Source organism: Pantherophis guttatus, chromosome 7 (assembly GCF_059756535.1).
Source record: "Pantherophis guttatus breed Tessera chromosome 7, ASM5975653v1, whole genome shotgun sequence".
Taxonomy (NCBI): Eukaryota; Metazoa; Chordata; class Lepidosauria; order Squamata; family Colubridae; genus Pantherophis; species Pantherophis guttatus.
Window position 1 is genome coordinate 23,363,618 of NC_142069.1, and position 23,739 is coordinate 23,387,356.

At 41.3% G+C, this 23,739-nt stretch overlaps 2 protein-coding genes across 8 annotated transcripts in view; one reads left to right on the forward strand and one right to left on the reverse strand.

Moving 5' to 3' along the window:
- The window catches only part of TBXAS1 (thromboxane A synthase 1), a 275,226-nt gene extending 266,002 nt beyond the window's left edge, over positions 1 to 9,224 (forward strand). For all 6 annotated transcript variants that reach the window (XM_034403670.3, XM_087873777.1, XM_034403666.3 and 3 more), the window contains 3 exons: positions 2,719 to 2,856; positions 5,738 to 5,900; positions 7,477 to 9,224. In XM_034403670.3, the coding sequence (XP_034259561.2) occupies positions 2,719 to 2,856; positions 5,738 to 5,900; positions 7,477 to 7,551 (376 nt within the window). In that variant the 3' untranslated portion in view covers positions 7,552 to 9,224. The remainder of the gene's footprint in view (positions 1 to 2,718; positions 2,857 to 5,737; positions 5,901 to 7,476) is intronic.
- Positions 7,478 to 23,739, reverse strand: part of LOC117655649 (protein mono-ADP-ribosyltransferase PARP12-like) — a 31,687-nt gene continuing 15,425 nt past the window's right edge. The window contains exons 7-12 of one of the 2 annotated variants that reach the window (XM_087873774.1): positions 21,240 to 21,360; positions 19,581 to 19,677; positions 18,765 to 18,846; positions 16,018 to 16,148; positions 12,102 to 12,253; positions 7,478 to 7,609 (exon numbers count right to left, since the gene is read on the reverse strand). In XM_087873774.1, the coding sequence (XP_087729900.1) occupies positions 7,548 to 7,609; positions 12,102 to 12,253; positions 16,018 to 16,148; positions 18,765 to 18,846; positions 19,581 to 19,677; positions 21,240 to 21,360 (645 nt within the window). In that variant the 3' untranslated portion in view covers positions 7,478 to 7,547. Of the gene's footprint in view, positions 7,610 to 9,942; positions 11,474 to 12,101; positions 12,254 to 16,017; positions 16,149 to 18,764; positions 18,847 to 19,580; positions 19,678 to 21,239; positions 21,361 to 23,739 lie in introns of those variants that run through there. The other variant, XM_060694525.2, reaches the window with a different exon arrangement.

The window sequence follows — 23,739 nt, forward strand, 5'->3', positions numbered from 1 at the left end:
AAAGGTAGCAGATTGTGTGTGGTCTCTTGTCAGGAATGATTGTCAAAAGAAACCAACATCTGCATGCTTAAGAGTACGCTTCTGCCCGTGTTGTTAGAGCTGAATATGGAGGGAGGAATTACTAAACAATAAATTGAATGCTGTGGCGGTGGGATATTTAAGAGGGAAGAAGAGATGGGGTGAAGAATTAATAGAGTTTGAATTAATGCAGATTGAATCCACAAATGAGATCCAGGATGAAGGATGGATGTGATTTGGTTACACAGAGAGTAAATTAAGACTGAATCAGGCTTTTTTCAGAAAGAGAATATGAGATCTTTACAGAATGAAAGGAAATGTATGAATGTATATATGGATTTGATGGAATCATGTATGGTTTGCACGAAAAGTATAAAGACCTATGCTAAATGTATTATCATAAATTACAATGAATTAGATTTCTATGGGCTTATCTTGTACTTTTCCTTGCTTTCTACTCTTTTGCTTTGCATAATATTTTTTTATCCCACAAGACAATAACATGTTGAGTAGGTATTTGTACTTTATGCCGATATAAATTCATCTGTTAGCGTATTCTCAAAGTCTTTCTAACATTAGAAATCAAGCTGAATTCAGTACTGTTAAAGCAGGCGAGATCTGGTTTTGTTTTCAACCATATATTTTTCCATCAGAAGTTTCAAAATTAACTTTTTTTTTTACTTTAAAACAATGCAGAGATAAACTTTCAAAATGCAAAAACCGCTTGAAAAATATCAAGAAATAAATCTGTGAGAAAATTATGGTGGGTAATTAAAAGTAGCAATCAAAGAAATAAATATTAGGAAACATTTTAAATTGGCAGTAAAGAATAATGGTCTTGGAACCATCATAACCAAATATGACTTTGGATGGAAGGAGCAAATATGGACTCAGAATATAAGAGAAGGAAATATTTCAGATTTCCTTCTCCCAGATAACTCACAGGATTTATAAAGCTGAACCTAAAATGTCACTCCACTTTTGTCTGCTGAATTCAAACAAAGCAAAATAAATGTCGTTTGAAAATTTAACAGTGTGGTGGTCAAATGAAGGAAATTTGTGCACAACACTGGATCTTTTTTTTAATGTTTTTCCCCTATCACAGTGTACTCTAACAAGGCTGAGTCATGAGGCAAATGATGTCCTTATGTGGCTTAACTTTCCCTGCATTCTGGGGGGAAAATATTGATAACCATCAGTTACTAGGAAAAATCCAGGAAATCTTAAGGAATGTTTATTGAGTCTTTCTTTCTTTCTTTCTTTCTTTCTTTCTTTCTTTCTTTCTTTCTTTCTTTCTTTCTTTCTTTCTTTCTTTCTTTCTTTCTTTCCTTCCTTCCTTCCTTCCTTCCTTCCTTCCTTCCTTCCTTCCTTCCTTCTTTTTCTTTCTTTCTTTCCCTCCCTCCCTCCCTCCCTCCTTCCTTCCTTCCTTCTTTTTCTTTCTTCCTTTCTTTCTGGGCCCGCGGGGGAGGGCCTTCTCTGTGGCTGCCCCAGCTCTCTGGAACCAGTTACCTCCTGAGATCCGGACTACCCCCACCCTATTGGCCTTCCGGAAAGCGGTGAAGACCTGGCTTTTCCAGCAGGCCTGGGGCCGTTGATCTCGCTGTTGCAATCTTGTGAGATCCGGCCATGAATGGTGTGCATGGGCTTTTAATGTTTTTAAAATATTTTTATAATGTTTTTAATAATTTTTTTATGTTCATTGTTCGCATTATTTTTGCTGTAAGCCGCCCAGAGTCCCTTGGGAGTTGGGCGGCATAGAAATGTGATAATTAAATTAAATTAATTAAATTAAATTAAATTAAATTAAATTAAATTAAATTAAATAATTAATTAAATTAAATTAAATTAAATTAAATTAAATTAAATTAAATTAAATTAAATTAAATTAAATTAAATTAAATTAAATTTTCCTTCCTTCCTTCCTTCCTTCCTTCCTTCCTTCCTTCCTTCCTTCCTTCTTTCTCTTTCTTTTAACAACTGCCTAGAGCCTTCAAAATTGGGTGGCATATAACCAGATAAAATACATACATACATAGCTTCTCCATTTGGAGACGGAAATTGCTATGTGGGAATGTCTCAATCCAAGTGAAAAAAAAGGTATTTCAGTTTTTCCTAAAATTAAAGTAGAAGCCTAGGACCAGATTTTAAAGAGTAGCAAAATATTCAATTTCATCAGCTCCCATCCTGCTGTCTTCACTCAATTTTCTTTGCAATGATTCTAATAATACTTTTCCTACTTATATAACAGCCTAGGCCGTGATGCCAAACCTACGGCACATGTGCCAGAGGTGGCATGCAGTGCCCTCTCTGATGGCACGCAAGCCGTCACCCCAGTTCAGCTCTGCTGTGTATGTGCATGCAGCTCCTGCCCAGCCAGCTGGTCTTCGGGTCTCTGCCACGCATGGGTGGGGGGGGGTGAGGGGCAATGCACGCATGTGCAGGGTGCATGTGGGGGCCGTGCACGCATGCGCAGGGAATGGGCTGCATACGCGTGGGTTGCATGTGCATGCATAGAGGGTGGGTCGCATGCATGTGGACCGCATGCATTGCATTTTGGGGGTTCGGGCGCACTTTGGGCTCTCGGTCTGGAAAAGGTTAGCCATCACTGGCCTAGGCTTACAAATGAAGGCCTCTTCAAGTGCTTCAATTGCTATGTTTTTCCTTTCTTATTTCTGCAATGTGCAATCTTTGTTCCTCTAGGTTTACCCGGGAAGCAGCCAAAGACTGTTCGGTGCTGCAGCAGCAAATCCCGGCTGGCGCTATCATAGAAATTGCTGTTGGACACCTCCATTATAAGCCAGAGTTCTGGCCAGAACCTGAAAAGTTTATTCCTGAGAGGTACATGGGCTTATTGTTCAAATCACAATGTTAAAACTGCCAAATCTTAATATCATTTATTGTGCAGATAACAACAACAACAAGGAACTGAGAGAGATGAAGTGCCGGAAAAGACGCCTAGAGAGCGGTTGGAGGGCCAGCCGTTCCGAATCCGACTTGACACTGGTAAGGTCTCATATTAAGACCTACCTAGTGGCGATAAAAGTGGCGAAATCTAGCTATTTTGCCACTCTTATCGCATCATCAGATAACCGCCCAGCTGCCCTGTTCAGGGTGACCCGCTCCCTTCTCCATCTGGGAGCGCGGGAGGACCCCTTGCAGGGCCGAGCTGAGGATTTTGTACAGTATCTGGATGATAAAATAACTCAGATTCGGGAAGACTTGGCTGCTGACTGGGTTAGTTCAGACGAGATGACTGAGGCAGGCCTTGAGAGTATCTGGGAGGAGTTCGATCCTGTGGCTCCCGAAGACGTGGACAGGATCTTGGGACGGCTGAACGCCACATGTTTATTGGACCCGTGTCCCTCCTGGTTGGTGCTGGCTTCCCGGGAGGTTGCACGAGGCTGGCTCCAGGGAATTATCAACGCTTCTTTGAGTGAGGGTGTCCTGCCGGCTGCCTTGAAAGAGGTGGTGGTGAGGCCTCTCCTCAAGAAGCCATCCCTGGATCCGGCTGTTTTGGCTAACTATCATCCAGTCTCCAACCTTCGCTTTATTGCGAAGGTTGTTGAGAGTGTGGTGGCGCGACAGCTTCCACAGTACCTGGATGAAGCTGTCTATTTGGATCCGCTCCAGTTCGGCTTCAGACCTGGGTACAGCACAGAAACGGCATTGGTCGCATTGGTGGATGATCTCTGGAGGGCTCGGGATAGGGGTTATTCCTCTATCCTGGTCCTGTTAGACCTCTCAGCGGCTTTTGATACCATCGACCATGGTATCATGTTGCGCCGGCTGGAGGGACTGGGAGTGGGGGGCACCATTTTGCGGTGGTTCTCCTCCTATCTCTCCGACCGGTCGCAATCCGTGTTGACGGGGCAGCGGTCGACCCCGAGGCGCCTTGTTTGTGGGGTGCCACAAGGGTCGGTCCTCTCGCCCCTCCTGTTCAACATTTATGTGAAGCCACTGGGTGAGATCATCCGTGGTTTTGGGGTGGAGTTCCATCAGTACGCTGATGATACTCAGCTGTACATCTCCACCCCAGACCATCCCAACGATGCCTTGGAAGTGATGTCCCAGTGCCTGGAGGCCGTGCGGGTCTGGATGGGGAGAAACAGGCTTCGACTCAACCCTTCCAAGACCGAGTGGCTGTGGCTGCCGGCGTCCCGGTATAGCCAGCTGACGCCATTGCTGGTTATTGGGGGCGAATCACTGGCCCCCACGGAAAGGGCCCGCAACTTGGCCGTCCTCCTGGATGCACGGCTGTCTTTGGAAGGGCATATGACCGCCGTGGCCAGGGGGGCTTTTTATCAGGTTCGCCTGATACACCAGTTGCGCCCCTTTCTGGATCGGGACCCCCTACGCACCGTCACTCAAGCACTCGTCACCTCTCGTCTGACTATTGTAACGCTCTCTACATGGGGCTCCCCTTGGGGTATACCCGGAGGCTCCAACTGGTGCAGAATGCGGCTGCACGGGGGATTATGGGAGCGATGGGGCGCTCCCATGTGACTCCTCTCCTGCACGAGCTGCATTGGCTTCCGGTGGACTTCCAGGTGCACTTCAAGGTGTTGGTGATCACCTTTAAAGCGCTCCATGGCTTAGTGCCAGGGTACTTATGGGACCGCCTTCTGCCACCAATAGCCTCCCACCGGCCAGTTCGCTCCCACAGAGAGGGCCTCCTCAGGGTGCCCTCGGCTAGACAATGCCGGCTGGCAACTCCCAGGAGGAGAGCCTTCTCTGTGGTGGCACCTACCCTTTGGAACAATCTACCCCCAGAGATACGAGTGATCTCCGACCTCCGGACTTTTCGTCAGGCCCTAAAAACTCATCTCTTTCAGTTAGCCGGTCTCTCTTGATTTTATGATTTTATGGTTGATTTTAAATTTTGATATGGATTTTAAATTGATAAATTTTAAACTATGGGCCAAATTTAATTATTTTAAATCTATTTTTAATCGTACTTTATGTATAAATGTTTTATTTTGGCTGTTCACCGCCCTGAGTCCGAAAGGAGAAGGGCGGTATAGAAATTTGAATAATAAATAAATAAATAAATAAATAAATAAAGAAAGAAAGAAAGAAAGAAAGAAAGAAAGAAAGAAAGAAAGAAAGAAAGAAAGAAAGAAAGAAAGAACTGGGAGGCACAATTACGCATATTGCAAAATGCGTACCCTCCCACAGAACACGATATAGCTACTCCTCAACCGGTCCCACCGCAGTTGGGAGCAGAATTTCTGATGCTAAGCTAGGCAGTTGTTAAGTAAATCACACCCAGTTTTATGACCGTTTTTGTTGTTGTTGTTGCTATGGCTCTTAAGCGGACTACTGCAATTAAATGAACTGCGCGGTCATTAAATGGCTCCCCCCCCATTGACTTTGCTTGTTGGAAGCCTCTGGAAAGATACCCAAATGGCGATCACATGACCCTGGAACGCTGCAACCATCATAAGTATATGCCAATTGCCAAGTTCCCAAATTTTGATCATGTGACCATGGGGATGGTGCGATGGTCATAAGCGCAATGTGACCAATTCCAAGTCATTTACAAGTACCATTATAATTTCAAATGGTCACTAAATGAATGATTGTAAGTCATGAACTACCTATATATAAATAGGACTATATCTTAATCATTGAGCAAGCCATTTGATGCCTACCCAACGTTTTAAAATGGAAAATGCAATATTTTCTTGCCCACAGATTTATATTTTGATTTTCCTCGCAGATTCACGGCTGAGGCTATGCAGCAGCAACATCCCTTTGCTTATCTGCCCTTTGGGGCAGGTCCTCGTGGCTGCATTGGCATGAAGTTGGCCTTGATGACAATAAAAATTGCACTGTTAAGAATTTTGCAAAGGTTCATGTTCAAAACCTGCCCTGAGACCCAGGTTTGTGCCTGTTTTTACTTCTTGGAGAAGATGGTAACAAAAAAGAAAAAAGGCAAACTAGAGGGTGGGGGAAGAATTGCTTTTCATTTCTCTTCGGTATGAATGCATAGACCTATAACTATTTCCCCTGAATCCCCAACACAGCATCCAACATATGGGGCCACCAAGGCTTCCTGCTTGATATATATACTTGAAGCTCATCTTTTGCTTTGTGTTCATTTTATACATACATACATACATACATACATCTTTTCTATCTATATAAAAAAGGTTGCATGTATGTATGTTCTAGCATAACTCTGGAATGCCTCGACCAATTTCAACCAAATTTGGTGTGCAGATGACTTACCATCTGGAAACAAATACTGTGGGGGTAAGACACCTTTGGTGTGTGTCTGTTTGTTCCAGCATATCTGTGGAATGCCTGGGCCGTTAAGGAGAGCGAGCACAGCATCCTAGAGTGGCAATTGTTTGTGATGTCAGTTCCTTCACAGCTTCCTCTGGAAAGGCAGCCATGACATTCTCCCTCCAGTGGAGGAATGGGGAATATATATGAACACAATGAACACAAAGCAAAATATGAGCTTCAGGTATATATATCAAGCAGGAAGCCTTGGTGGCCCCATATGTTGGATGCTGCTTCAAGTACCTCTTATGTTTCCAATAAGAGTCTATAGACCAGGAGTGAATAACTAAGAATTCTTTACACCTGTAAACTTCAACATAGTTGGTTCAGGAATTTGGGAGTTGAAGTTCACAGGTCGTAAAGGTGCCACAGTTGCCCATTCCTGCTCTAGATGTTACAGGCCATTGTTAGAAAATAAAAACAGTGGGTAGTTGCAATTCAGCATTTTCTTTGCCTCCTGGAGTATGGGAACTTTGTATGGCAGCCTTTTTGTGGGAGGGCCCAAAACCTCCGTTGTGTGAACCCAACCAATGAGCCTCTTATTTATTTTCTCCTGCCTAAATCATTTTGTTGAAATGAAGCTGATACCTGGATTCAGACTGTTAATTCTAAGGTGCAAATTACACAATTTGTGGAGTAGATAGTACAGAATTGCTCCTTTTTTTTTTAAAATCCATTATATGGAAGGATCAAGAGCCCTTTTTTCAGCATTTTCAAATTTGAAAATGCTGTGCGCGTGCGTGAGCAAATGCGCACATGCCCGAACCCCCCAAATGCAATGCGTGTACGGCCCCTGCATGCCCCCGCTCCCAGTTCTGCCCCCTTGCACGCTCCCTGCCACCCATGCATGTGTGTGCCCCCCCGCATGCGCCCCATCCCCATGCACCCCCATATGCACCTTGCCCCCCCTTTCATGTGTGCGTCTCCCCCCGGACACTTCCCTCCCTGCGCATGCGCAGCAGAGAACCGAAGACCAGTTGGCCAGCGGGAGGTACACATGCATGTGTGGTGGAGTTGAACTGGGGCAACGGCTTGCATGCCATCAGAGAGGGTGCTGCGTGCCACCTCCACCACGTGTGCTATAGGTTCATGAGTATAGACCATTCCCTTTCCTGTATTACTGGTGCTTCTTAACTTGCTTTGCATTTTGTTTCTTCACCCTCTTCCCAGATCCCTTTGCAGGTCAAATCACACAGCACACTAGGACCACGGGATGGTGTCTTCATCAAGATTGTTCCTCGTTAAGATAGTCGCATCCTCCCATTCCTTTTTCGGAAGCTTTGGCTTTCCTCATACTGAGAACCTATTTGTAACATGGAAAAACCTGTTAAAGGCACCAAATCTCAGTCTGCCTTCTAGCCTTAGTCAACTTATAATGCTAAATTCCAAAGACTGTTAAACTTCTGCGCTTGCAAACTTAACCTTTAGTGCCTGATATGCATCTAAGCTTTGAAAGCATATGTTTTGTGGAGATATGCTGTGTGGAGGGGATATTTGCTAATAATGAAAGCAGGATGCTCATAAAATAAACTGTTTTAGCTGTTGTTAAAAAATATATATTTTTTAATTTTTTAAAAATTCAGGCTGTTATAATTGGTCAGTCATCAGCTTAGCCTCTATTTTCTCTTGTTGTTCCTCTCCTGTCTAAGATTTACCTGGGCAATTCTGCAGCCCAAGGTGTTAACTGACAATCTGGAACTTAAGTGTTTTGCCCTTTCTTCCAAACAGTCCTCTCCAATCCAGTTCTCTATCCACTTGATAGCTTATAACCTTTTTCACCCTCTGGCTTGGTTAATGGCAATTCATAATAACAGTGAGAACTAGAAATAAAATGCACTGCAGTTATTTATATAACATGTTCTTAAAAAATTGTTCCAAGGAATTCATATTTTATATCAGCTGAAAATCGTTGGTTTTTAAAGCAGCGGCCCCCAACTTTTTGGGCACCGGTTCCATGGAGAAAGGTTTTTCCACAGACCAGAAAGGCATGGTTTTACGTGCTGCCTGCATCTCGCGGATGGGCTTCGCAAGTTTGCTGGAATGCCGCGGACCAGGGGTGAAATCTAGCAGGTTCTGACAAGTTCTGGAGAACTGGTAGTAGAAATTTTGAGTAGTTCAGAGAACCGGCAAGTACCACCTCTGGTTGGCCCCACAGTGGGGTGGGAATGGAGATTTTCCAATATCCTCCCCCCAGGAGTGGGGAGGAAATGGGGATTTTGCAGTATCCTTCCCCTGCCACGCCCACCAAGCCACACCACGCCCACAGAACCGGTAGTAAAAAAAATCAGATTTCACCACTGCTGTGGACCAATGCCTGTCCATGGACTGGGGGTTAGGGACCCTCGTTTTAAAAAAAAGAAAACTGCTTTTATCATCTTAAAGAATGTGTTTTGTATGGAAACTTTTCTAAACTATTCTTGTTGATTGTTAAATGTTAGACCTTATATGTATAGTTTAATTCCTATGAATATATAGATAGTCCTCAACTTACAACCACATTTGGGGCCAGAATTTCCACTGCTAAGCAAGGCAGTTATTAAGTGAATCTTGGTCCATTTTATGACCTTTTTTGCCACAGGTCAGTAAGTCAATGTAATTGTTAAGTGAATCCTTACAGCAATTGGGCAAAATAGGTCCCCCCACCCCCCATTGACTTTGCTTGTTGAAAGCCAGCTTGGTGAATGGCAGAAGCCAATCACATGACCCCAGGATACTGTATCTATTGGTTGCCAATTGTCTGAATTTTGATTACATGACTGTGGGGGATGCTGTGATGGTTTGTAAGTGTGAGCACTGATCGTAAGTCACTTTTTTTCAATGCTGTTATAACTCTATGAACAGTCACTAAACAAATGGTTATAAATTGAGAACTGCCTGTATTTATTTCACATGTAGAAAATAAAAGGATTCTAAAACCACTTGTAAACTTGCTTTATTACAGTTATAATCTGTATACTGATTAAAAAAATTCCATCCCTAGGAACAAATAGCCCTACAGGCCAGCTACCTGCATTCTGTAGTGTAAATCAGTGTACTTACTAGTGTTGTTACCTCATAACACTCTTATTTATCTGCAAAATTTCCTGGGTCTGCAGTCTACTACAGCTATTAAGATTCTCAGACTTCACTTTCAAAATGAGCCCACCCTGATTTGGTACAGTGTTGAAACTTCCAACATACATAACCATTAAAACTTTCTTAAAAACCCCTTGGTGGCTTTTAAATCACAGATAGTAATTTCTTTATATTATTTGTTATAAGGCATCTATCTTGAGATTTTCAGCAAACAATAAAGCCAACTTAAATACATGTAAACTTTATAGCATCAACCCATAAGTTACACTCAGGGAAAGCAGCTATGTTGGAAAGAATGGTTCCTCAAGGTAAAATCAGATATCTATCTGAAGCACAAAAACCATAAAGAGTTTTACAGCTGTAGCTAGATATGGTTTGCTTCCAAGAGTTTCATTACAGACCTGCGAAACTCGGTACAGGACCCATTCAACTACATTCATCATATTGTCACGAAAGGGTTGTATCTTGAAATTTCAATAGCACACGATTAAGTCACCACAGGCAACTATATATCCATTGAGATGCAACAAAATGATATTATCTAATACAACCAAACAAGGCTTCTTTTGCTAAAGTTTATTTAAGCAGACGGCTGGTTCTTAAGCCATATTCCCAACACATGTTTTATATCCAAAATCTAAAAATTTAAAAAAGTTAGACCCTAGTGACAGGAGATGCAAGGATAATTTTTTTTGTATCATTATATACAATGATATACAGTGATATACATATCACTGTTTCAAAGAGGAAGCACAAGAGTTAGCAAAGTAAAGCAGAGAAAAACGCTACAATAGCATTCCTCAACCTGATGTTTTACAGCTGTTTAGGGCTATAATTCTGGAATTCCATGTTGAGTGAGTATTCTGCAGTCATATACAAGTTTAAAAAAAGATACTACAAAAAGACGTAAAAAAGTATTTATTTTTAGAATCTAAATGACAGATTTATGTGGTTCATATGGAGTGTCAAGATGCAGACAAAGGTCATTGATCTGAAGGTTTTCTCCACCCTTATGCCCTTGGAAAGATGGAACAGCATTGAAAGAGATTGTATTAATACTAAATATTAAAATCTGCAAAAAACAATAGAACTGTTTCAAATAGAACATTAGAAATTACTAAAATCAGTGCTTCATGTGGGCTCGTAATATTATCTGGTATTTAGAGATATTAATGCTTCAGATCTAAGATTGTAAAATTGTTTCTGAACAAGTATGAGTGAGCACACCACATCTCTGAGAATAAGGCACATATTCATAATACACTGCCTTATGTACCTACGGGGTGTATATATATATACACGCCTGTCCCAAAGCAGCTTTTCAAACCACTGCAGACCTATAATGTCGCAATTAATGCAAAGGGGTGGGGTGGGGGATATTTTTTAAGGCTAAGCATTATGTGTGTTGCTCTTCTAAGAAAATCTAGTCAATAAGTCATTGATGATTCCACTGATTAAATTGCCCCATTGAATACAAAAGCACCATCTTGGATTTTACATGACATATAGCTATATCAGAACAAGTATAATCGAAGCAAAAATTACTCCTTGAGAAAGCAATAATGTCTCTTCTTAAAAAAAAGCACTTAACATTCATAGATCTATTGAGCTTCGACAGTAAAAATTAAGTCTGCTTTTTACATTTATGATGCCCAATTGCAGAGGGAAGGGGAAGAGAAAGGACATCTTTTTAATCTATTAAAAACTTGTTTAAAATTCACTCAACAAAATGCTGATATTGCTAACGTGACAGGCTAAGGTCTTCAATGGCCATCCAGAAAGTAGCTCATTTAGCAGTGTGTTAAACAGCAATACACGGTCTACTCACAAATTTAATTTTTGTATTCAATGAGGTATTCTGGATAAATCTGGTGCTTCTCAAAAATGACAAAAATGGATGGATTCAGGAGACTGTTCACACAGCTGTTATAGAAAAGACTGCTCTGGTTATTTTTGGCAGGGGGGCGGAGATAGGAAGAGTTGCCAGTTGTAAAATCTCCCACCAATACTTTGGCGAGAAACATGGTCTTGATAGAAGAACTTACTCCGCTGTAGTTATCAGAATATGCAGCATCCCTTGCAAAGTAACTTCCTATAAAGAAGAAAGACATAAGGAAAAAGAGACCACACTACAAATTCAACAAAATTGTAGTGTATTTAGTGGTTTTAATGCCAAACAAGGATTGGGAAGACCAACATTCAAATCCATACTGGTTTGGACCAGTCGCTACATCTCAGCTCCATCCACCTTGGTGAGGATAAAACTGGAGAAAAAGATGATGTGGCCAGCCTAACCTTCTGGATACCATGATATAAATGCAGCAAATAAATTAATATTAAAATTTGGAAATCATTTATGGTCTTCAAGCAGGACCAGGCTAGCCCCAGAACAGCTGGATCAGCATAATCCAAAGGAGGAACTGAACCTTCCATACCTTTGAAGTTTTGCGCATACTATATCTAGGGCAGAGGAGTTTTTTCTGCTAAATACTACATCTTTTTTTAACCAGATGCCCTTCAGATATGTTAATGTCAACATCCATTATTTCTAGCCAATAAGTCATTGAAGACAGATACTAGAACCCAATTCAACAATATCTGGATGGTCAGAGTTTCCCATTCACTTTTGCTAACGCCCGAGTCCAAATAAATGGTACAGAAATATAGGAAGTGTATCAACTTCAATTAAATTATTACGCCCAAAACACCATAGAAGTTACCTTTGCCATAAGCTGTACCATGAACACCACAGATCCTCCAATCAAAATTCTGCTGGCAGATGGCATCAACATGGTTTTTACTTGTTCCATGAAACAGAAGCCTTTCATCTACATCCTTTCCCCCATTTGCCTTCTTCATTTGTTCTTTCTGCCTATAAACATGAAAAAGAATATGGCACAAACACAATCATGGGAAAATAAAATAGGAAAAAAGGGGATACCTGATGCTAAGAATCCTACCCAGATATTGAACTCTCTTAATCAGTATTTCTCAACCTCAGCACCTTTTTAAGATACCTGAACTTCAACTCTCAGAATTCCCCAGTCAGCACAGCTGGCTAGGGAATTCTTGGAACTGAAATTCACACATCTTAAAGTTGCAGAGGTTGAGAAATATTGCAGTTAATTGTTGTGACCTACCAGTGGCTAGCGGCAGACTCAGACAGTGAGGAGGTTGGGGAGGAACATGGGCCAGTCCTGGAGTCTGGGGAAGGCTCTGATGAGTGCTCTGCGTCGGAGGCAGAGATGGGGTCAGGGCCGTCTGACCGTTGTCAGCTGCCTTCGGAGTCAGACATCAGTGGGGTAGAAGAACAGCTGGAGCCTGTTCCCAGTGTGTGCATGTGCAGAGCTGCCAGGAGAGGGGGACAGCTAAGGAACAAGGGTCGACTCAGGAGTAAAGGCACAGGTGGATGGTGAACAGCCCCTCCCATAGGGAATAAAGAGGAGTGAAAGGGGAGGGGAGTTTGCAGGAGACAATTAGTTCAATTCATTAGAGTAAAGATCTGTTCCTAACTTCTTGCCAAGTATTGTCTGTTACAGAGTGGCGTTTGGAAGATATCGGCCTGGCAGCTCTCCAAGCCTGATAAAAGTCTATAGTTGTGAAATCTCTTGAAAGACTGTTGGCCGGGACTTTGCTGGAAAGGAATTCCCTTTAAATTAAATAAAAGGGGTTTTATTGGGACGAGAATTGGCTTCGTGCTTTTGGGAAGCCTAGGTCAAAACATTAATGATGTCCTGTTCTAGGGATGAACACTAATGGATGGTAGACTCCATAAGAGAAGAAGCTGGGTTCTTGTCCTCTGTGGTGGCCTCTGTAGCTTGGAATGTCTCAGGACACGTGGTCTTTAGAATTCAGATGTCAGCAGCTAAATTAATGAAAAGAGTAAGAGTTTTCTATTTTGCTTATTCTGATCATCTTCCATTAGTTAGACTTAGCTTTCTCCAACATTTTGCTAGCCAAATGTATTTGAACCCCACCCAAAGAGATGAGCCATGCTTGCTGAGGCTAATCAAAGCTAATACTCAAGAGATTGGGAGAATGTGGATCCAACCTAGTATCTACTAGTTTTTAGGTGCTAAAAGTTCAGCTAATTCTGGAAGCTTTTTCACTTTTTAAAAATATATTGTCTAATCATGATCAAAAGACAAATTAGAGATGTCAAACTAGTAAATCAAATGTATTTTACTACAACCCAACAGGGAAGAAAAAGATTCGGCAAATACAGTACATATACTTTCATATATCTTCATAATTTTTCATGATTTAATTCTTGCCCCCTTGATTAGTTGCCCCAAAATTACAGAGTTAAGAGGGGATAAAAAAAATCTGCAGTGGAAAAACTGCTGTTTCAATGTCTTGCTCATCTTTTTGAAATGACTTCTCCTTGGCACTAGTCTTCACCTTTCGATTTTCCCTTCCACTATGAAAAATGTTTCATTCTCTTTGGACTCCTGGATTTGGAAACAAATCAGAAACCAAGCTAACATATAAACATATATAAATTTATATCTGTCTATAAACAGGTATAGAGAGAGATCAAGACAATCTGCCTAACAAATCAACAAGAACTTCTGGGCCACTCTGCAATACCTTTTTCCTACCTATAGACCAGGGATGGCGAACCTTTTTAGCACTGAGTGCCAAAAAGGGAGCACGTGTGCCTGGGCTGCAACCCAGAAGGGGAGCTGCCCAGGGCGCATGCACCCGCCCGAAAATGAACTTCTGGTTTTAGCTACTGAACTTCCGGTTTCAGCCAATTGCTCTTCCGGGTTTTTGGCACACATGCGCATGCAACGATCAGCTGGCTGGCGTGCACGTTCACACAAGAAAATGGAAGACTAGCTCATCTAGTTTCTAGCACTGCCACATGCAAAAAGGCCAGCTGATTGTCGCGCGCTCATGCACGCCAGAAACCTGAAAGAGGAACGGGCGATGCCATGCATGCCAGGCGACATGGTTCCGTGTGCCACTTTGGGCACGCATGAAATAGGTTCGCCATCACGGCTATAGACAGATGGTGTGACAGCAAGAACAGAGCAGCTTTTTATTGGGACTAGAAAGATCCACAAAGATGCTATTTCCATGAAATGTTGTTGTGGGGAGGGAATAGTAGTTCATCATGCTTTGGTAAAATAAAGAAAGCCATGTATTCTAGCGTTTGTTTTCCAATGTATCAAACAGAAAAGGGTGCAAGGGAGACATCAAAACTCAGAATGTACAGTTTTTTATTTTCTCAGTGATTATTGTTTCCATAAAATTCTGAAAACTGAAGTTGAATCAAATATTTTTATATGTTAGCTTGGTTTCTTATTTGGGGTGTTTCCGAACCCAGGCTTGCTTTCTTCACATCATACCTCCTTTATACATCTGTCAGACCTGGAAGCCATCTTTTACAGTTGGGCCTTCAGGCCTGCCACATTTTCTACTGTGGGAAAATGAGAGGGGGGATTGTATAGAGTATAGTCAAAATAACATTCTTTTCTCAGAGAGTCAAGGCCACAGTGCCCTGCAGCTGCCATGAGGGGACTGGGAGGTATCTTAAGTTTTGGATGGGGCCTGATTGGATCATGTGATGGACATGTGGGTTCTGGGCAGGGACTTGAACTTTCTTTTGGGTGCGGAAAACCTGGAAGCTTTCAGATTCGGGTTTTCCCAGATGTGCCAATATGATATCTTCAATAAAATGGAACTTTGAGGAAATTCAAGCCTCGGAGTCTTCTTTCATTGGGGGTGTTACTTGGAACCCTGACAACATCATTTACAAAGAGAGGTTTTAGAAATATTTTCATTGTTCAGAAAAATGTCTTTAAAAGAAAAACTTCTTCCCCTTCGAGTCTTCAATATGTATCCCGCAGACTCCTTCTCTGACTACAGAGCTCTTTTTCTCTCTACTTGCAACATGTAGTAGTCCCATGAATTGTGCTCCTTAATCTAAGTCAGTGTTTTTCAACTCCAGATGTGTGAACTTTAACTCCGTCATGTCTATCATCCACATCCCAAAGGTGCTTTTCAAAAAGCAAATGGACTTTCTTGGGTTTTGTCTTTGAAGATACTTCGCTTGTCATCCAAGAAGCTTCTTTAGTTCTTTAACTCCCACAATTTTCTGGGAGTTAAAAGTCTAGGCATCTGAACATTGCCAAGACTGTGAAACATTGTTCTAAGTTAACACCCCCAAGTCTTCCTCAAGCATGATAATTTTCATGTTACAGCTAGCAAATGGATTTTCTACTTGGTCCAATAAGCAACATTTGCACTATGATAAAGGAAAGTTTTCACACTACCGGGGATAAGATATGACAAACAAAATGAACATTTTGCCACAAAAAAGAACTCTGTTTACACATTCCAGGAACTGGAGATAACCTCTATACATGAAGACAGAAGCTTTCAATCATATAATTAGCTATGTGACCATCAGAGAGTAGTCCCCAAAGAGTAAGAAAGAGTTAAATTCTCTGCTCCTTGGTATGACAATACAACCATGATCAACCCTCAGTACTTTGAATTTAAACAGCAGTGAGAAATTCAGAAATTCTCCTTTAATCCAGCATTCTGCTATGCAACAGAAACACGAAGCTTTTGAAAAAAATCAATTTCAGAGAAGACAATGACAACATGGAGCCGGTTTGCACGTACCACTGAAAAACTTCCCAAAGAGACGCATTCTGGATTCTTTTGATGGCCGATATTGTGACCCTGGGCAGCGTGCGCTGAAAGTTAGTCTGGACTTTTACGTACTCGCTGGAGGATGGAAGGAGATTGATCAGCTGCAAAGGGGGGGAAAAGGGTATAAACATGGGTTGTAAAAATGGGAGGGAAATTTAATATACGCCGTAAAATTCAAAATGAAAGTTATCTGCTCTGATAATCAAGCAAAACCAAGTCACAGAATCATTGGGCGTTCACTGATTAGGGAAGATGAGAGGAGGAAGACTTAGATCTATGTGTTGAATCATCTTCATACTCTGAGTATACTTGCCAAGGATGATCAAGCCAGGACAGTGATGGCTAACCTTTTTCTCGTGTGCTGAAAGCACGTGTGTGCGCACCCATAATGTAATGCATGCATGACACACACCCCGCACATGCATGTGCGACCCCCCCACATGCGCCCTGTCCCCACCGTGCATGGCAGAGACCCGAAAACCAGCTGGCCGGCAGGAGTCACATGCACATGCCAGTGGTGGGTTGCTCCCAGTTCTGCCATGTTCTATAGAACCAGTAGTAAAATTGGCGGGAGGCTCCGCCTACCCGCCTGGACATCATAAATAATGATCTGAGCATGCGGAGAAGCTTCTGCGCATGTACAGAAATGTGCATGCACGCATGGCCCCATTGCGAGCAGGTAGTAAAGGTAAGTAGGTGAGCCGAGGTGGCGCAGTGGTTAGAGTGCAGTACGGCAGCTACTTCAGCTGACTGCTAGTTCAGCAGATGAGCGGATCAAATCTCACCGGCTCAAGGTTGACTCAGCCTTCCATCCTTCCGAGGTGGGTAAAATGAGGACCCAGATTGTTGGGGGCAATATGCTATTTTAGTATACTGTCTTTGGTGTAAGCAGCCCAGAGTCCTCGGAGAGTGGGCGGTATAGAAATATGAATAATAAAATGAATAAATAAATAAATTAAATAAATAAGTAGAACCCACCCCTGGCGCATGTGCGGTGGAACTGAGCTGGGCCAATGGCTCGCTTGCCTGCAAAGAGGGATCTGTGTGCCACCTGTGGCATGCGTGCCATAGGTTCGCCATCACAGACCTAAGACAATGAGCCATCCTCCTGCATATTCCTCTCACAATGCTATGTTTAAATCAGTGTCCACATTTAATCCTGATGCTGAATAGCACTTCAAATAGCAAGAGGATAATGTCTCTCTGGTTCAAGAAGTTAAAAGATCTGAACTCTCTGAGAATTGAATTTCCTCTCTCTGCCTAGTGACTACCTAGAAGAAAAACAAGTTCTAACAAGTTTAGCAACTGCCCTACCTAAATGAAGTTGTAGAACAACATCTGATCCAGCTTGGGCCTATTCTGAGTTCTCCCAGTGTCTGATTCCCAACAGGTCATTTTGAAAAATAGGAACTTTTATTTTACTCATAAGATTTATGTTATACCACTTCAGTCTGGGTGACTCTAAGCAATATACAGTGTGAAATACAGAAAAAACATATGATGTGTCCTGCTGCTAAAATATTTAAAAAGACTACCGTATTTTTCAGACTATAAGACGCACCGGAGTAAAGACACACCAAGATTTCAAAGAGGAAAACAAGAAAAAAAAATAGTTTTTGACCTCCGTGTGTCCGGTTTTTGCCCTACCTGGCCCCCAGGAGCACTCTGCAGCCTCCCAAACCCTCTGTGTGCCCCTTTTTGGTGAAAATGGGGCACACTGGGGGAGGGGTTAAGGAGGCCAAAAATTGCTGTATTCGGTGTATAAGACGCACAAACATTTCCACCCTCTTTTAGGGGGGGAGGGAAATGTGTCTTATACTCCAAAAAGTACGGTACATGAAATATAACAACTTTAGATGAAACAGCTTCCTCAGCGCCAACACATTCAATTTCTGAAGGCCCTCTGAAGCAACAAAAACTTTTAAAAAGTCTTTAGTAGGCTTAAAAATGGGGCTAATTTACTTTGGGGTCTATGACATTCAAAAGGATGGAAGGAAGCTCCCACAGAAAATGCCCACCTCTGTGACTGCCAAATCAGTAGGAGGCGGCCTTCGTTCTCTCTTTCCTCAGGCTTAGCAGGCCAACTTGCTCTGAGAAAGGTATCATTGCAGTTACTTATTTCATGGTTAATTGCCTTATATAGGATTCTCACTTCAGTTTCAATCCAACATCAACCCCATGATATAGATTAGGCCAGAAATCAAGTAGGGTGGCCTCAAATCACTCTGTAGGCATCCTTCCCATATGAAGAAGCCTTTAGCCTCAGTCTTTCCAGCACAGCGTAATTCTGACCTTAGCCACCAATTTCATTCCTTGTTTCTGTAACCTACTTATCATCAAGCTACATTACTCTTTATTTTATAGAGATTGAGAGGGCAGAAGAAGAGTTAATTGAAGGCGCAAACTCATCCTTATTCACATTACTGGATATGAGTTTTGTGGCTGATATGAAATTTTCCATTGCTGGTGTTTACTGGATTGTTAATTTAAATTTTATTAGAGTACACTCTCTGATAACACCCTCATACAGAGAAAGAGGTAGAATAAAAACCTTACTTCCTCAAAACATGCATTAAAGAATTCAAACAAAACATTCAAAATAAAGGATTAATAAAATCAGAATAATGATGGGCTATAAAAGCAGAACCTGCCAAACATTCCGAGTTGAATGACTGTACTGGGAATATAGAACCATCTACTAATTTAGTAAAACCTACCTTATATCCCAGTTCAGGTAAAGCTGTCTGGTCCCAGTGAGGTGGAATGTTTGTAGCGCTTCCCTTTGATTGCTCTGTTTTGCTTGTAAATAAAGAGATTGCAAAATTAATCAACATTCTCTTTTATATAATGCAAAGAAAAAAAAATATTCATCAAGTAAAGTCAAGGAATTCTGATTCGGAATGTGACTTTGGAGCAAGAATGAAGGAGGGGAAATTGAAGTAACCAGCAATACTTTGAGTGATGTGTGAGTGAACTTCTTTTCTTATTCTTGGTCTATATTGAGAGCACTTAAGTTTTATCCCCACCTAAAATGCACATTAAGAAAACAGGCGAAAATCTGACCACACCATCATGGCTGTCATTTAGAAAGAACTTTAAAAAACAAAACAATCCTGTGATTATCCTTGAATTCCAGTGCACCTCATTATCTATTCTTGAACTTTGAGTTCTGCACTAGCATTCTCTTCAGGCCATGCAGATAGTGGATATGTCATAATAGTCATTTCTGTTCTTTCTTCTTGGCTTAAACTGGCTTTCCTCAAACTTCTGGCCTCCCATTTCTGCAGAATTGACAACTTGCTAGGAATTTTACTGGTGTTAGACCAGTATCTTGGGAGGAACCAGATTGGGGAAATCAATCAGGATGGTCTGTAAAATGTACTACTCTGGACTAATGGAAACCCAAGGAAAAACATAATGTTCTAGAGATCTAGACACATACAGAAGCACATACATTACTTTCCAAATTACGAACCAAATTATGAGGTCACACACACACACCCCACACACCCACACAAAAACTAGTCACCAACCTGCTTTTCTTTTTCTCCACGTCTTCCGTAGACACAAACCTAGGCCGTCTACAAACATTTCTTTCTGTGTGATATTTGAGGTTTTTCTGTTTCATGGCTGAAAAATGCCCACATAAACATCTCTCAAAACATTGAATTTGTGCCTTAAGAATGAAAACAAAATCTGTCTAGGATCCTAGCTGGATTCTAAGAAGGTGAAACACTAGGCAGAACAAAGCTCGCCCTTATCTAGACCAGATAAGAGCAATGCAAGAGGGGCTATGACTACCTTTTTCTAAACCACTGACATCAAGCTTTCAAAGAGCCCCTTTTTTGTTCTCCAGCTTCTCTTGAAACTCTTACATGTTGCACGTTTTGTAGGCATCCTTCTGCCTACAAAATATCAAATGTGCTTCTGGCCCCAAATATTGCTTATCTTTATCTAAGGCATGTTAAACCCCCTTCTGCCCACTGATCTGACTTACCAAGTTTCCAATTTGATGTTTAATTGAAAATTGGTGTAAATAAAAATCTATCCTTAAAATCAAGCGGAAAGTCAAGGTGACCTAGCCTTACCTGCTTATCTCAAAACTCCTTACTATATTCAAAAAATCTTTTATTAACCAAGACATCAAAGGATCCAAGCTGACTTATTCTCTTTCTTATACAACCCTGATTCCAAATTATATTAATGCTTTAAAGATCAAAGTTATTTGTCAAGCAAGGTCACTCAAGCAGAGACCCTCAGAACTCCTTTGCTTAGGAAACTACAAACTCAGATGATATTATCCATGAAATTGGGCCTAGAAGATGATCAAAATCAGTTGGACCTGATTAATAGAGATGTATGATTCACCAGCAATTCACACTGATGTAAAAGAGAGGGGTTTTTGGGGGGACTTTACGTAACAGCTTTAACCACCTTAAACAGCTATGTTTAAGCCAGGTGCATAGTCATTCAATCACAGCACCTTTGTGAAGACAATTTGATTTGAAGACAAATTGCTTTCTATCACTATGTAATCCTACTCAATTTTACAACCAAACTGGGGACAATTTGAACATATCTTTGCGGGTAATGAGTAAGGATCTCTGGTGGCACAGTCTTTGAATGTAGTATTGCAGGCTAATTTTGCCAACAGCCTGGAGTTCAATCCTGACAGGATTCAAGGTTGACTCAGCTTTCCATCCTTCCGAGGTTGGTAAAATGAGAACCCAAATTGTTAGGGGCAATATGCAAATAATGTTGACTTTGTGAACCACCCATTGCGTAAAGCACTATGGTGCGGTGTATAAGCCTAACTGCTGTTGCTAATGGAGCAATTTATAATTACTTGTTTGAAGCTCAGGACAGCCACTGCCGCAATATCTGTATAAAACAAGGGAGTCTGAAGGGTTGGCTTGTTTGTTTGTTTTTGTGATGTATAATAATGATATTAGGTATCCTTAAGACCATGAAAAGGGCATTGAGGAAACAATTTCAAGAACCAGGATAACTAAATTATATCCAAGTTTATTAATACAAAATCTGCTTGCTTGATTTCTAATCAGATGGACCTTTCTTCCTAATAGACAATATTAGGCTAAAGGAACCAAATGTTATGGCCAAGGCAGATCAACATGGATTTTTATCTGGTGCTATTTCCAAACAACTCATCTGATACAAGAGGGAAAACACACCTTTAAAATCAATCTCATAATTCTGGGTCCCAGCCGAGAACTTGAGGGTCGTAAATGCTTCAGACTGGTAGGCTTTCTCCAAGTCAAAGCTGGTCACAGTAGCAGCAGTATGATCATCATCCTGATACCACAGAACCAAACACAAGCATTTGCACATCACTCCAGAGAAATCTAGGTTCTTTGAATTTTGTTTTTTAAAAAAGGACTTCCTTAAGAATTAGGAACGAGTTATCTATTTCTAGATTGTTTAAAGCCGATTCAAATTTATGTTGGAAATGCTGAAAACGTGAAGGGTCATTTTATCGTACTTGGTAGAGTTGTAAAAAAAAAAAAAAAGCCAGAATATTTGGGTTTCAAACAACTTTATCAACTTTATTAATATAAAAACTTTTTCGGTTCAAATGAAACCGGGGGGGGGGGGTAATCTGTGACTAATGGATAGACAATTCGAGAAGTGTTTTGAAAGATTGTTTTTTTGTATATGGTAACTACTGTGATATTATATGCACAAAGATTGAAAGAATACCGACAATACACACAATGGAGGAATTGTGGTGAAAACGATAAGAATTTGCAGAAATGGCAAAACTGACTTATTTAATTAGGAAAAAGACAGCAATTGGATTCATAAGTGACTGGAAACCCTTTATGAACTTTTTGTCGAAAACAGGGGGAAAAAAGAACCTGTGATTTATGGGTTTTGACAATTGGAAAGGGTAACTTTGGAAAGAAGGGGGCCATGATATACCGGTAACTATGAAGATGGGAAGTGACACATATGAGGGTAGCCAGCTTAAGATGCCTCTTATTGTTCCTGGAGGAGAATCTAAACCAACCAAGGAGCCTGGATAGCTCAGCAGACTAATGCATTGTAATTTAACTCCAGCTGTCTGCAATTAGTAAGTTCGAATCTTGCCAGGCTCAAGGTTGACTCAGCCTTCCATCCTTTCTAAGGTAGGTAAATTGAGGACCCAGTTTGTGGGGGCAATAAGCTGACTTTGTAAAAATATACAAAAGTATGAAGGCTATTGCTTAACGCATTGTAAGCCGCCCTGAGTCTCCGGAAAAGGGCGGCATATAAATCAAATTAAAAAAACAAACAAAAAAAGAAAAAAACCTGTCAGTCTGCATAATGTATTTGCTGCTTAGCCCCAGCATTACTTCTCTATTGTAACCAATTGTCAGTGCAAAAGGTTGCCCCATTTTCTTCTCAATGCTGGAGGTGAAATTTACTCTTCCTGAACCTTCAATCCTTCCTCCATGAAAGAACAGAGAGCTACGACACTGGACAGAAAATCTTCCCCGTGGAGCAGGAAGAAATCTTAAAACCCTGTCTCCTAATTAGAAGTGGTTGAGCCTTCATTCTGGCTTCAATAAACAAGAATGATTAACAAATGAGAAGCAGTTTCTGGGAAGCAGTTTCCCCAGCTATCCATTTATTTCCAGCATTGTCCAGACTAAAACTTAACAGCCAGGGATTTTGGATCCATATCTATTTTCGCATGGATCAGCCAGCATGTTTTAATTATACATGCTCAGTGGTGGGATTCAATTCTTTTTACTACCGGTTCTGTGGGCCTGGCTTGGTGGGCGTGGCAGGGGAAGGATACTGTAAAATCTCCATTCCTTCCCCACTCCAGGGGAAGGTTACTGCAAAATCCCCATTTCCTCCCAATCAGCTGGGACTCGGGAGGCAGAGAATAGATGGGGGCAGGGCTAGTCAGAGGTGGTATTTACCAGTTCTCCGAACTACTCAAAATTTCCGCTACCGGTTCTCCAGAACTGGTCAGAACCTGCTGAATAACACCTCTGCATATGATGGCCTTTCTTCTGATGCTGAAACATCAAATATTATGCCCCAAATATTGCATACCATTTGTACCATCAGGCTTTCCTGATACCCATCATTTATAAAAATATTTACTGTAAGATGAAATTAAACTCAGCGTGTCACCTCTTGCAGTAAATGCCCACCTGTGATAGAGTTTAATTTTTATTGGTTGCCTCACTGCAGATTATGAGTGTTGAAGTGTGTTCCCTCATCTTTCCAACACCCTTTTAATTGTTTGATGCTTAAAACAAAACTTTTGATATTGATTTTTTTTTTGCTCTTGTTATTAAAGTTTCTAATTTGTACTGCTGTTTCTTAATTTCACTGCTTCTCTGTTTAGGTAACAAAGTTTTTCCAATACTGGTTAGAATTTCCATTGCTAAGCAAGGCAGCTGTTTTTAATGAGTTGCACCTGATTTTATGACCTTTTTTTGCCACGATTGTTAAGCAAATCACCACAATTATTAAGTGAATAGCATGGTTGTTTAGCAAACCAGTTGCCCCCATTGACTTTGCTTATTGGAAGTCAGCAGAGAAGGTCACAAATGGTGGCCAGAAAGCTGCAACTAACCTAACTCCATGCCAGTTGCCAAATTCCCAAATTATCATCAAATGATAATGGAGACACTGCGATAATTTTAAGCGTGAGGACCAGTCATAGGTAACTTT